The sequence below is a fragment of the Microcebus murinus genome, chromosome 29 (genome assembly GCF_040939455.1).
Source record: "Microcebus murinus isolate Inina chromosome 29, M.murinus_Inina_mat1.0, whole genome shotgun sequence".
Lineage (NCBI taxonomy): Eukaryota > Metazoa > Chordata > Mammalia > Primates > Cheirogaleidae > Microcebus > Microcebus murinus.
This window is the reverse complement of record NC_134132.1, coordinates 9,379,585-9,394,598: the sequence shown is the minus strand read 5'-3', so window position 1 is coordinate 9,394,598 and position 15,014 is coordinate 9,379,585. Positions and strand designations below refer to the sequence as shown.

The 15,014-nt window shown below is 33.0% G+C and overlaps 1 protein-coding gene across 3 annotated transcripts in view; it reads left to right on the top strand.

Moving 5' to 3' along the window:
• Positions 1-15,014, top strand: part of CCSER1 (coiled-coil serine rich protein 1) — an 899,545-nt gene that overhangs the window by 321,263 nt on the left and 563,268 nt on the right. For all 3 annotated transcript variants that reach the window (XM_012774012.2, XM_075998660.1, XM_012774018.2), the window contains exon 6: positions 5,282-5,489. In XM_012774012.2, coding sequence (XP_012629466.2) covers positions 5,282-5,489 — 208 coding nt within the window. The remainder of the gene's footprint in view (positions 1-5,281; positions 5,490-15,014) is intronic.

Here is a 15,014-nt window from a genome sequence, read left to right as displayed (position 1 = left end):
AAGTTTCCCAAGTTAAGGTTTAAAAAAAAATATTATTTTCTGCAAATCTACTTAATGAAGCTTTGGAAGGTAGTCATATGCTTATTTATTGTGCTTGGCAAATAGAAGTTGCTTTTGCTTTTCTGTTCCTTGGAAAATCAGCCACATTATAAGGTATGTCATTGAGATGCCTTTTGGCCATAGACATTTCCTATAGGGAAATATGTCAGCACACTGAGTAAGGAAGGGTTTATACGCCAGGTAAGAGGATCAACACTGTGCATCTGACATGAGCTTGTATTTTGTTAGTTGTTTTCACTATTGTATCAGGAAGTTTTCAAATGATATGAAGAGTACCTGTGGGTGAGAAGAACATTTGTCACTATCAAAATGATGCTGCTAATTATAACTAAATGAGAAAAAATTATGAAATACTTTTATTTTCTCTCTCTGCTAAGGAAAAATTCTTTTAACCATTCTGTAGTTTATGTCAAGATGTGTGTTTTCCTATTAAACTTGTCTGTCATACTGAAAATAGAATTACAGATGAACTTTTGAACTAGCTTGGTAGAAAATTCCTTTTACACGAAGGATCCCAGTGACAATAGTCCAAAACCAATTCACCATAGCATAATACTTTAGGTTAAATGTTTGAGAACTAGTTGAAAGTCTCAAATCCTCTAATCTTTCAAGAATACATTTAATGTCGTATTTATGAGTTTTGATATTAATTTTATGTAGAACCATTATTTTGGTACTTATGGACTGAGAAAGGTTTGTAGTCTCAATTCAGCTTTATTTAAATGCCACTAAATTTTAAATTATAAAAACTTTGTCAGCATTCATAAGCAACAAGGCATGTGTAAATATTACTGAGCAATTTTATTGAAGATTCACAGAGTTGACAGGGAGAGGGTGACCTGTGTATAAATGTGCTCAGTGGAGACTATATTGTCTTTGTTTTTTGTGTACAGTAGTTATGGTGATTAATGAACCATTGTATCCAGCTTCAATATCATACTTTTTTTTTTTTTTTTGGCCAAGTAAGGGACTGTCTTTTGTGATACAAAGCACATTTGTTCAGTTCCCTGAAACTATAATTCACAGAGTTGGCAGAGAGAGCATTGTATACCCCAAAGTGCATGAACTGTGTTATTAGTGAACCCTGCTAATGCAGGAACATGAGAGTACCTGGTGCTTGTTCTACTCTCACTGGCCTTCTCATGGGTTGTCTGCACTAGAGGAAGCCATGGTGGCTTCACATTAGAGACTTTTCTTCTTTTTTCTTGTCAACCGCAGGTATATTTTAGGTGAATCTACCCAAAGGCACCTGGGTATCTCGGGCCCAATCTACTGTTAAAAACATTAATGTTCAAAATATGGAACAGTTGTAAAATAGGCACCAACGAAGGACAGTGGCCATAAACATCAAACAGGATGACTGTGCTGGCCTTGGCAGCTGAGTAGCTAGTGGCTCTGTTAGTCCCTTTGCTAACTGCCTCAACCTAATTAAGAATGGTTTTGATTACTACAGTCTGGTAGCAGATCTGGTTTTTAATGTAGATGTAAAATGTTTCAAGAGAGATTGTTTTGTTTTTCATATGTGAAAGAATATTAGTTATGTTTTGGTATAAACTGTTAAGAAGTTAATAACTGTGGTGAGTCTCTTGAGATCACTGGCAGAATCCTATTTAATCTCTGCAACTTTAGCCACTGTTGCTCTTCTGGGTACAATGTGGATGTTTTCAATAATTGTGAAAAATGCCATCATTCTCTTTTTGTAATTAAGAGTAGGTCCAAATTATTGATGTGTAAAACAAATGGCTACTTTTATCTTCTAAATGCATTGCTGTTTATGGCCCATCTTAACTGTTTGAAAATGACAGAGATCCTTAAATTTGTAAATAGCCAGTTGTAATCTTCAAAGCTTTAGTAAATTCCTGAAATATAGTCTTAGAACTTCACACTAGGATGGTTCCTGAAAGTTTTGTCATTCTTCACGAATGTTTAGATCCATGGTTGGACAGTTTTAAAGAATCAGCAAGCTAATTAAAAGGAATTATAGAAATGTTTGTTTAATTATTTTATTGTAAGAGTGCTAGAAAACTTGAAACCATGGACGGTAGCCCTATGAGACATAACAATTCACCATGCAGAAATATTTCTCTGTGTAAATGAGAGTTGTATGCATAGGTTATTATAAAGAATTATGTTTTCTTATTCCTTCACTCATTATTGTATTTATTTAGTTGATTTCAGTTATACAATTATTTACTGAGTCAGACTAATATGTGCCAAACATGAGGCTAGTTCACAACTTAAACCTGATAAATCTTTGAAAATTCTATTATAATTAAAATACTACTGTAATTTACTATATACTTAACCATCTCTTCTGATTTTTAGACTCTATTTTATTCTTCTTGGTATTAAAAAATTGGACACAAGTCATTCATATATTAATAAAATAGAAACCTTTACGAATGTTTGTATAGTTCACTGCAGTTGTGTATAATTAAAATGATTCATTCATATCAGATAAATATACATTTTAAGATGAAAACAATGATTCTTGGTATAACTAAGTATGCTGTTATTGTTCATTTGCTTGTTTTTTACATGAGATGTAGCATCGCATTCTGGTTTAAGCTAGCATACATTGCCAGCATTCAAATCCCTTCTTGGCTGTGTGACCATTGGCAAGTTACTTAACCTCTTTGCCTGAAATACCTCAACTGAGAAATGGAGATTATAATAGTACCAAGCTAAAAGTGTTGTTTTTAGCATCAACTTTATATGTATATACATATAAAGTCTCTACAAGACTGCCTGAAGTATCATAAGTACAATATAAATATTGACCTTATATGTATGCAATTGTGTTTTAGTAGGGAAAGGAATCTTATATTGCAAAAGTGCTTTGGTTAGTTAATTTCAGGTCCACTTTTTATTAGCTCTTTATCTCTGAGAAAAGTTACTTATTTGTGCCTCAGTTTCCTTATAGAATATGAAGATGCTCATTATATCTACTCCTTAACTTATTCAAGGTTTGAATGAATTGACACACATGAAATAGCACAGTACTTGGCCAAGAATCAGCCCTCAAAAAGTCTTAGCCATGATTATTTATTATTTCATTATATGGGGGTAGTAATTATTGTTATATCAAAAGATAATTATGATCAATAACTATTCCTGTGAAGACAAGTAAGCAATTGAATGTCATCCAAATGTGTTTTCTTTATTGATTATCCAGTAATTTATAAATTAAATTATACTGTTTGTGAATAATCAGATTTGAATAAAATTAATTAAGATATATTTTCTTATTTGTACCTTTGCCTGACCTTAGTGGCAAGTATCAGCACATTTCTTTGTTTTTCCTCAACTCAGGTTGCTAAAGAATCTTGTCATATAATTTAGAAAATTATGTATGTGTATATATATAATTTATATTTGTTTTAATATGGCATTGATATTCAGCACAAGTCCTAAGCTATTTTTAATAAATATTTTGAACTATAATACTACAATTATTGCATAGGTCCCTTGGTTTTAACAAATGGAAACAAATTTATACAAACATTTAAAAAAGACAATTGTGATAGTCTTTTTTTGTATGATTTTTAGGTCTGCCTTATTTTCCCTTTTTGAAAATTGCAATCTTAATATCCTTTTTTTAAATGTGTCTTCAATATGAGTCATGATAAATGATGTTCAAAATGCATTATTTTCTAATAATAGCTGATTTTCCACAAAATCAAAATAAATATGAGTGGTTTATTTTTGCATTCATTACTATCCTAAAAATTTAACCATTGTATGATAAGCATGTGTAGGGGAAGAAAAGTTTTCTTTTTATCTCACTCATTTTAGCTTCATCTTGGACTGGGGCCTTGTAAATTAGACTGGCAAGAGACAGATTAACAAAAGAAAAACAAACAGAATTTTATAAACATGTATATCCTGGACACACATAGGAGCACTCAGTGATGAGTAACTCAAAGGGGTGGTTAGAACTTGGGCTCATGTAGCATCTCAACACATAAACTTTTAGAGAAGTGACAAAAACCGAAGGAAACTAAACATTAAACTGGAGGACCAGAAAAAAGAGATATGAGTTTATTTGGGGGTACGTCCATGCCAGGCACCGGTGGCGGCAGGCCGAGCAGTTCTCCACACCGCACCCAGAAATAGCAGGTGGTTATACAGGCGAGCACAAAGAAAGAAACATTAACTTGGGGATATGGTGTGCATCACCTGGTGTGGTAGGGCAGCCCTTCTGTAAAGGTCAGCATGTTCTCAGTCAGGTCCGTAGGGTGGGGGACTTAGGTGGGTGGTGGTGGTGCTGGCCAGTCCCCTGCAGCTTTCTTTGTTTTAACTCTTGGCATCCTCAGGCAGGATTGGGGCCAGGATCTCCAATTACCCAACACGGACTTTGAGTTTTTAGGTTGGCATATTGTAGGAAGATAAATATATGGAGGAAGAATGGAAGATGAGAGCTGTTCAGTGAGGTTTGTTATATAGCTTCCTTGGGTAATGTCACCCAGCTGATACGGGTCTAGAATTGTGTCTCCTAATTAACTTCTGTCCTTCCTGGTAGAGAGGGGAGGAGGGACATCTTTGTAAATTGATGTTTGCTTTTAGGCAAATAGAGGGAGGGCAGGGAGCTTTTCTTGTATCTTCTCAATTGCCTTCGGCTCGAAATGATCCTGTGCCATAGTGACCAATTTTGGTGTGGCATATTCTACCTCCCTTCTTCATATGCTGATTATATAAGAAGTTATACATCTTTAATTTATTTAACTTTTTTTTTTGCATAAAATAGTATGTATACTGTCTTTCTTAATCACTAAAACGATCATTGATTACTTTAGCAATTTAATAAGTAATTACCAAATTTATTTTCTCTTAACTTTTTGCTTCTTAATCTTTTCTTTCCAGTTAATTTTTAAGCATGTTATCAGACACCCTAGATATGAACTTTGTCTTTTATTGATTTTTGTTGACTTTAAACATTTTAAGAGAGTTAAATAAGTATCATGTATAAATGAAATGCTAATTGGGGAAAGATTATAATCTAGAACAGCAATTGTCATTGAATCTTACCACAAAATATGAAATTGACCCTATTTATAATGTCTACAGAAGGTCTTGAGAATTTTCAAAGACAAATATGGGGAAGTGATGAGGTTCATAAGCAATTTTTTCTATTATACTAGTAACCTTGATCAACAGCTTCAGAAATACTGCCCTAAGCAGGCTGCATTGTAATTTTTCTTCATTGTTTTTTTCTTGTTAGGAACCTTTCCCTGAAATTAGCAAAAGACATTGATCAGGAAGCTAGGTGTTCCCATATCAGCCGAATGCCCAGCAGTCCGTCTGCAGATTGGCCCTTGCAAGGTGTGGAAGAAAACGGAGGCATAGATTCTCTGCCGTTCAGGCTGATGTTACAGGACTGCACAGCGGTGAAGACGTTACTATTAAAGATGAAGAGAGTTCTTCAAGAGGTAAAGATTTACTCTAAGATTAATGGCTTTCAGTGCTGGTAGACAATGAAGTCTGCAGACCTGGTTAGATCCTGCTCTGTCAGTAAGTAACTGTATGATGCTGGGCAGGGAGTCAGGTGTCCTCTTGGAGCTTAGCTTTAATCATATGTCAAATGAAGGGTTTGGAGTTCTGGTGTATAAGGTACTCTTCAGCTCTAAAATTCTAAGATTTTATGAATGAATTAAAAAAAATTGATTCCAAACTTTCCCCTATTTGTCAGGTAAGGAAAAATGGGCATCAGCTATTAAGTTATGTTTAAATGTTATTATACAGCCATTGAGAGACCTGTTAAATGTACTTCACATTAATGATACTGGGACTTTATTTATGTGACACCATAACAGATAGTTTATTTAGTTATTTTTGTTCCAATAGTAACCAGTCCAGCAAAATTCAAATTGCAGGTTTGAATGATTTTGCCCGATGAATACAATGCCTTCCCACAGCCTGTGCTTAGTCAAATAGTGAGGTGGTAAGAAAAATATAGAATGAGATCCTTTTTACCTTATGCCCAGAAATCAGCCATTGTTTAGGACTCAAGTATGTTATGGTTTGATTTTTGTAATTACAACCATTATTTTCTCTGGGGGATTTTTTTTTTATTTCATCATATTATGGAGGTACAAATATTGTTAGGGTTACGAATATTGCCCCTGCCTCCCCTCCCTCCCCCCCATGTGTCCAATCCCCCGGTGGTGTGCATCACACAAATTGTGGAAGCATACACCCCTTTCCTCCTCCCCCCTACCGCCTGCCTACCACCCAATAAAAAGTTTTGTTTTGATTTTATTTTTGACATTTTGGTTACATTGTATATCTTTGCCTCTCCCTAAGAAGGGTTAGAGTTATGCCCTTCCCTTCCAAAATACTCGCCACCTCCCTGAGATTGGATCCCTCTCTGGGGGGGTTTTATAAAAAGTGTACACATTAATATTACTTCATAGATATGAAAGTTAGGATCAGAAATATTAAATGACTTTCCTCTAGTATGTGTGAATTCAGGACAACAGCCTGAGATTTGTGACTCCAAGTTCAGTGACTTTTTATTATATCCATTATCTTTCAATAGATTTCTCTCTATTGATATATTAATAAATAGTGTGAGAAAAATATTATATTATTATTTGGAATAAATAGTATCGTGGCTATATTTTAATGATGATTGTTAATATTTATTTTTTTTTTTAACACTTTAACAATAATAATAATGCTAGAAGCTACCAATGGAGGCCAGGATTTAATCAGGAAAAAGAAGACAATTTAAGAGAAATGATTGCCACAGACTATGGGGGACATCAGTTCATGGGTTCTCAGCAATTGTTATAAACAAAGGCTAGAAGAGATTGTCTCTGTATCCCATTCCAGTTTACCTTACTGGGGCAGTCTTTGTGTCTAGATCTTATGCGTGGTATGCTACATTGGTAACCTTATACCTGATCACTATCAGAATGTCAAGAATTATATGAGCTGGCAATTAAGCAAAGACATAAAAATAAATCACCTAAATTTAAAATGAAACAGATTATCTTTTTAGGAGTAATCAGTACTCAAAACATATTTCCTATTTATTTTACTAGTATCCATACTTGTAAGATTCCTTATATCTTTTGGATTTATATAGTAGAAGTAAAATGTAATAGCTACTGTGCATATTTCCGAATTGTGGATTCATTTATGTCATTTTGATAACGAAAATCAGCCATGTGGGAGTATTTATGCCACAGAAATTGGCAAACAGAAAAGTAGGGCTTTTTATTTTTGGCAAGCTTGTTGTTAAATATTTACCAGCATACCACTACATGTATGACCTCGTGATTTCTGTACTGACACCATAAATATTTTCCTGCAAATGAATAGACAAGGTAGAATCTTCCTGACCCTTGGCTTCACATGCAGACACAGCCTCTTTGAACAAGGCAAACTTAATTATTCTTATATTAAAAGATACCAATCTCAAAGTTTATAACATTTAACTATTTAGCTTTCTTGCTGTCTTTGGTCTAGATTTTAATAACAGATCAATTCAAGTAAAAGGGAGGTAGGAAGAACTGATAACAAGTATCAAGAGGCTTTTGTAGGGTACTTAATTCTATGATTTTAAAATATTTGATGATCTTCACTATAGATTCAATATTCAGAATATATTGAGATTTTTTTAATACTCCCATGTTTTTCTTCATTAATGAGTATTTGAAGAAACTGAAAAGAATTGATCTTTAAAGCTCATGTAGAGTGAGCAATAATTATGTTTGTATGGCCCATTCGTAAAGCAGGAGTCTTTATTGTCAACAAGGAATGACAATATATTATATGATGAGCATATACAACTGTTCTAGTAGTAAGACATGCATAATAGATGCCTTTCAAAAAATTGTCTGTTGAAATGTTCTTTAAGCCAGGAATTTTCAAACTACAATTCACATTTTATTATTAAATTTGCATTTAAATACCAACTAATCATATTAGATTAATAATATCTTTTTAACATAGAAAAAGTGTTTATTCCTATTTTATTATAAGCTTACTTTATGGTGCATAGTTCAACTTTTGTTCACAAATTATACTTTACAGGAAATCCGATTATCTGATTTTTAAGCTCTTTAATCTATTGCAGGTCTTTTCCAAATGTTCCATAGCCCAAATATTAGTATGAACTATGTAGACCTGTAAAATTATATTGATTCTCAAATAAATAGTTCCTTGATTTTCACTTATCTATTTTGTTAGAATTGATTCATCTCCCTATATCAACATATTTTTGTTTATTTGTTTATTATTGTTTTCAACCGGGAAGCGTTTTTGTGAATATAATTTTCTTAAATTCTTTTGGGTTGCCTGTGAAACTTATTTGGGATTTACTCCATTAGACAGCCCCTTAAAGCTTTTGAAATTTTAATAGTTTGGTTGAGAAGTTTCATGGGGCATATTCTAAAACCTTAAACAAAAGGCACCTTCTGTCTGAGTGAACCAGGTACTCTGCAGCATGACGCTTTATCTTTTAGGATAATTCTGTATCCATTAAATAGATTTTTAAGGTAATAATACCTTACATCTGGGTTGGTGTAGTAGTTGTACAGGCTTGCCTGTTTATGAAAACCCATCAAATTATACACTTAAGATGGCAGCTCATGAAATGTCATCACAGAACTGTTAGCCCCACTGTCAAAGCTTCTATTCATGAAATCTTTGTTTTTCCTTTGTGACACCTGTAAAAGAACTATGACCATTTATCATACAAAGTTGGGATACCATTATCAATTCTTACAAATTGTTATTACAGCTTAATTTTCTCTTCACTTTTAGAATAACATAAAAAATAATCAACAGTACAACACCATCTTCATACACACTAACGAATCCCATTGTACATACTCCCTGAAGAAACCTCTGGTTTAGATAATGGCATATCTTGGATTCACTGAGGACTGATAGGTTTCTTATAAGATTATTCTGTCTGTATAAGGCTTACCTTTTGATGAGGCTATGAAACTCGATATTGAAAATAGATAAGAAAAGGAGAAAAGTATAATTCCATGACTCGTTTTCTATGTAAGTAATTATTTTCAACAATCCATTGAGAGAGGTTAGAGAAGGTGGAGAAAAATTCTTTTCTAACTCCAGTCTCACTTAGAGTGGTAGAAAGAACACAGGTGTTTGGAATCAGATATCTAGGCATATATCACACTTCCGCCACTTAATGTAATAGCTACTACAAGTTGATAAAGGTTTTTATGTTTCTATTTCATCATATGTAATATTAATAACTACCTCATAGGGTTATTTGGATAATTAAATAATGAAATGTGTGTAACAGTTATCACAGTGGGAGTGTGAGGTAAGCACCCATGAACACGAGCTACTGCAGTGATCTTATTTGTGTGATAATTACTGACTTGGTCAAGCTAAGTGTAAAATATCTGAGATTTCTTCAACACTTGGGAATATAACAGTAAATGCTCTTTAATTGTATACCATGTATTCATTGAATCATAATTCAATATTAATAATTGTTAATAAAGGCTATGCTGGCTGAAATTAAAAGTAGACGCATTGTTGCCATTTATGTTTTTCTGGGCTTATCCAATTATGGCAGCACATTTGACCTAATATTCCTTGGCAAAAGTCTTACTATGTGTCAATTGAATTTACTGTTTACGGCCAACATTTAATAAGGTTGTTCCATAAGTAGGAATGTAATATCTTCAGGAAAGCCTTTAATAGCTTTTTTAATAACAGTAGAAGAAAACAAAAAAAAATAAAAAGTAAAATGTCATCTACTGAGAGCTCAATAAAATAAAATAAAAAAAGGTTGTTTGAGGTGAGAATTCATGGTGACACACTAGAGTGGTGACCAGTTGAGACAGAGAAAAGGCAAGAGATGTATGGTGTGTTTTGAAAGTAACCTACTGGTGAATTGGAATAGAGTGATGACAGAAAGAGAAAAAGCAAGAATAACTCTGGAAGTTGTGGCTTGAGTAGCAGGCAGATAGTATTGTCATTTTCTGAGCCAGGGAATAAACACTCAAGAGAGCAGTTTACCTATATGAGGCAAAAAGAGTTCTGTTTTGGCCAGGTAAAGATTGAGATGCTTATTTCAACATTCAGGTGTATGCATCAGATAGAAATCTGAACTTAAGTGTCTGCATATCCAGAAAGATAAAGACTAGAAATATAGATTGAGTATTCATGATCGTATAGATTCTGTTTAAAGGTATGGAAGAGAGAATTTGTATTTAAAACCAGGGTAGGATGCCCTAATATTTAATGATCAGAAAATCAAGAAGCTCTGGTGAGCTAGGAAGAACAGTAAGAGTATAGTGTCTGTCAAGAAGCCAAGAGAAAATACTGCTTCAATAAGGTCAATTTGGGAAGGTGCTGAGAAGTAAGTAGGATAAGAAATGATAAGCAATCATTAGAAATTAATAATCATTTGGCAGTCCCTTGAAATTAATTCCAAAAGTATAATGCCTAGGCTTTAGGAATTTCAGTATGTAAAACAACCCATTCAAAGTGTTAATTTGCAACGCTAAAGCCTAGAATAGAAATGGTAATTTCCAGCAGGTTCTCAGTTGTTAAATTACTGGTTCATTCCTTTATAAGGCATTGGTCTATGAATGTGAAGGATATGAAAATGAATAATACATAGCTTGAGTTTTAAAAATATGCTTTAAAATAAGATATGTCTTAGTTTTGGAAGGACATTATAGATTTTATTAGGTTAATCAAGAATGATAATCAAAAGTTCATTTTACATAGAATGCCTTCTCTATTGAGGTATTATCTTTCATTTAATAAGTATTATATTACTTAAGGCTATTACTTATGCTGCAGAGGCAATCTAGCAGAGTGATCACAAGATACAGGTACTAGAACAGACTGCTCAGATTTGAATTTCAGCTCTCATACTTACTGAGTGTGCATGATTTGGGGCAAGGTGTTTAATCTCTCTGTGAAAATCTGGTCCCTTCCAGAAGTAGAAGTACTAGGTAAGCACATGTTCAAAACTACTAGATAATTTCAAGATTTCTCCAGTGTTTGTACTAAATTACTCTTTCAATATAGTATATTCATCTAAAAGAATGTTTTATGTTAATATACCTCATATCCCACAAATAATATTTTGAGCATAAAAATCAGGTCACAGATAATAAATTCATACAGAATATAGAGTTCAAAAATATTAAATAATATAGTGTTAAGGAATAGACCTGTATATAGTAAGACCATAAGAAAAAAATAAGGAAATGCTAAACACAAAATTCAGGATAAGATTATCTGTGTAGTAAGTAGAAGGTGTGTACAATTAGAAAAGGGCACACAGAGGTTTTTGTAGGTATTATTTATTTTATATTCACAGTATATTTTCTTTTTTTTAAATTTGTTTTTATTTTAGCGTATTATGGGGGTACAAGTGTTAAGGTTACTTATATTGCCCATGCCCCCCTCCCCCCTCGAGTAAGAGCTTCAAGCATGTCCATCCCCCCAAACGTTGCACATCTTACTCGTTGTGGTTGTATATACCATCTCCTCCTCCCCCCTCCCACCTGCCCGACACCCAATATTTTCTTATACGTTTCTTTCAAAATCATTATATATACAAAATATTTTCTTATATATGTGAAATATATTAAAAACTCAATCTTTCCAAATTGTACTCTGAGTGGCTCCCTGTCCAGCAACTCTATTCCCTACAACTCTACTTTTTTTCCTGTGAAAGTGGCAGAAATATTTTGCCTAATTTTTTGCTGTCAGTGCATCTTGATACTTAATTGATGTCAAAATAAAAATGGAGTGGGATCAAGATAAACAAGTGTATGCCCATCAGCCAGAGGTTTCTTTCCTGGTACGTGTACTTGCACTATCTGCTAGTCGCATGTATTATTTGATAGCTTGTAAGAAAACAAACTGCAGCCCACAGTATTAACAGTAAATGCTACCCTCATTGTACGTAACTGCTGTGGTAATCTGCTATTTGTGTTATAATCATATTCAATAATTAATCAAATAACCACTAATGTGGATTTGTTATGCATGTCTGACTTTCAGTTTTCTTCATGAATCCAGCTTTAATGTTTCAGTTGTAATACAACTCACACACTTTTGTGTAATTCAGTGGGCTAAATCTGGCATCAAGAATTTCACACTGCAACTTAAGAGATATACAGCAGATGGCACCCTACAGGTGTTCCAGGGAATAATTTTGAGTGATCAATGCTTCTGGTGGGAGAAGGAGGGAGAGAGAAGAGAACCAGTTAGGGGAATGATATTGTGGAAAGGTTGCAATTGTTTTCCTCTGAGACACATTTTCACTGAAATTGTGTTTTGCTTCTGTTTCAAAATCAGAATCAAAGGCATATTTAACTCTAGTGAAAATGCCTATTTTTAATCACCAAGTCTAGAAAATATGATGTTACAAATTTAGGTAACATAAGGCAATTGCGTAGGAGTAATGTAAACCTTAGAGTATTCACATGCTTACAGACAAGCAAAAGTGTTTTTGGCATCGAATGACTCATTTAACTGGAAGGCAGCTGTATTTTGAATATATCTTTTTAATCTTGAGGAAAATGAAAATTTGAGGACATTAACTGTTGACTTTATTTTAGTTTAGATTTACTAATAAAAACACAGAGATTTACTGTTTCAAATATTATATTTTTAAATGTTCTTTTCTGTTGTTTTTTGTTAAGTGTACAATGCATATAGAGGGCCGGTTATTGATATATTAATAATAGAAATGATTCAATTTATGTTTATGATATAGATATGTGTAAAAATAAATAGATCCATTTGCCTTGGTTTTCTTTGATTAGATGGGCTTCTGGGCAGAGAGGGAGAAGTCGAGAGTTTAAAAAGAATAATGATTTATCGTGAAAGATTCATTTCCCGTATCCTGAATGGTCTATGTTAGAGGTCAGCGAATGTTTTCTGTCAAGGCCAGTTAGTAAATATTTTAGGATTTCCTGGTCATATATTTTTGGTATTTCAACAACTCAAATAAGTTGTTGTAGTGAGAAAACAGCTAGATTACATGAATGAATGGGTGTTACTGGTTCCCATAAAACTTTGTTTTCAAAAACAGGCAATAGGCCAGATTCAGAATTTGTCCTGGGCCTGTCATCCTATGCTATTTCAGAGAGAGGTGATTAAAGTATCACAAAGAGGCATTGTGCCGCTAAGAGCATTAGTTTTGAGGGCCAGAATATATAGTCTAATTCCATTCCATTACTAGCTGAATGACCCTAGGCAAGTTAATTAAATTCTGTGCCTCTATTTTTTTGTTAGCAGGATGAGGATAATAATATTGACATATCACTTAGGTTTGTTCAGAACATTAAATGTGTTAATGTACTTAAAATGCATGGAACAGTGTTGGACACACAGCAAATGTATTAGTTATTATTTTATTATTATCACAAAGTCTCAGGGCTACTAGTAAACTAGCATGGATTTGCCATTAGACAAACCTGAATTCAAAATCTACAACAATTTAGCAATGCTGTTTTATTCAAGTTTATTTGATTTCTTTGGTGTACCACAGGTTTGTTTATATATAATAAAAGGATAAAATTTGTATAAATTTTATTTTAAAGATTAAATTTGTATTTGGCAATGGAAAGGTTGCCATCTCTCTCCTTCTGCTACCCCTTAAAAAAAATCTTATTCTAGCATTAATTTTAAACTTGTTGCCTATGTTGGATTTTAATCCCCCCACACATGATTCTTACTTCCTCTAGAACTGGTCCTTGATTTTAGTATTTCTGTTTCTTTTGTGTTCTAGAGCTGAAGTTTGGTCCATGAGGCCCATGTTTATTGCAGAAATTCTTTCGCTAGTTTACAGAGTTTCTAAATACAGGTTCAGTATTCCTTATGCAAAATAAACTTAATACCAGTAGTGTTTCAGATTTCAGATATTTTTGGATTTGGGAATATTTGTACATATATAATGAGATATCTTGGGAATGGGACCCAAGTCTAAACACTAAATTCATTTATGTTTCATATACACCTTAGAGACTGGAGTTAATTTTATACAATATTTTTAATAATTTTGTGCATGAAATAAAGTTATGTGTAGATTTTAGAGCATTTAGGAATTCAGATTTTGAGATTAGGGATGTTCAATGTGCACTGCTTATCTACCTTTCCAAATCTCTGATCAAATTACATGGTTTTATGCTAAGTTTTGGATAGAATATCAGTGAATTAACAATATGTCCAAATACAATATCTGTATTGACTTTGGTTTTAAAATCTTTCTAAAACTTTGTTTTGTTTTTGTTTTTAAGAAATATTCATAAATGTTTGCTGAACTAGAGATATATTTTAAAATGCTTTTCTTGCAAGGAATTCTGTGTTATAGAAATGATATTGTTAGCTTCTATTTGCATCCAAATGCAATTTTCATTCATTTACATTTTTCTCTAAACAATTCTGCTTTCCCTTAATGTGTACTAACTAATTTTCAAGGTGATATTTTCTCTAAATATGGAGAGATTTACCACTTACGGACTTAAAACAATACTTTAATCATGTATTCTCAGAAGAAATTTAATTTTAATTTACTGTCATTTAATTATGATATTTATTTCTTACATAAACTTTATGAAAAGCTCACAGTTAGCATATTGTTATTTTTCATTTCACTCTTAGACCATGTTTTTGACACATGGTTATAAAAATATGCTTTGATAAGGGGTGATTTAATTCAGTACCTAATAAAATTCCATGTTCAAATATGTTCTTATTGCTTTTGAAATTAAGGCTGTTTTGATCCTCAGACCAATTTTCTAATATAGGAAGGCTTCCTCATTTACTACACATACTTGACAAAAAAAATCTATCTAGATATATATATTTTATTTAAGTATTTAGAAATATCCCTGCTTAGGGCTATGTCAGATTTAAATATCACTGGAGAGATCATTACAAACTGTAAATATTCTTGAATTATTTCTTCTGGACATTTCTCTTACTTAGTTAAC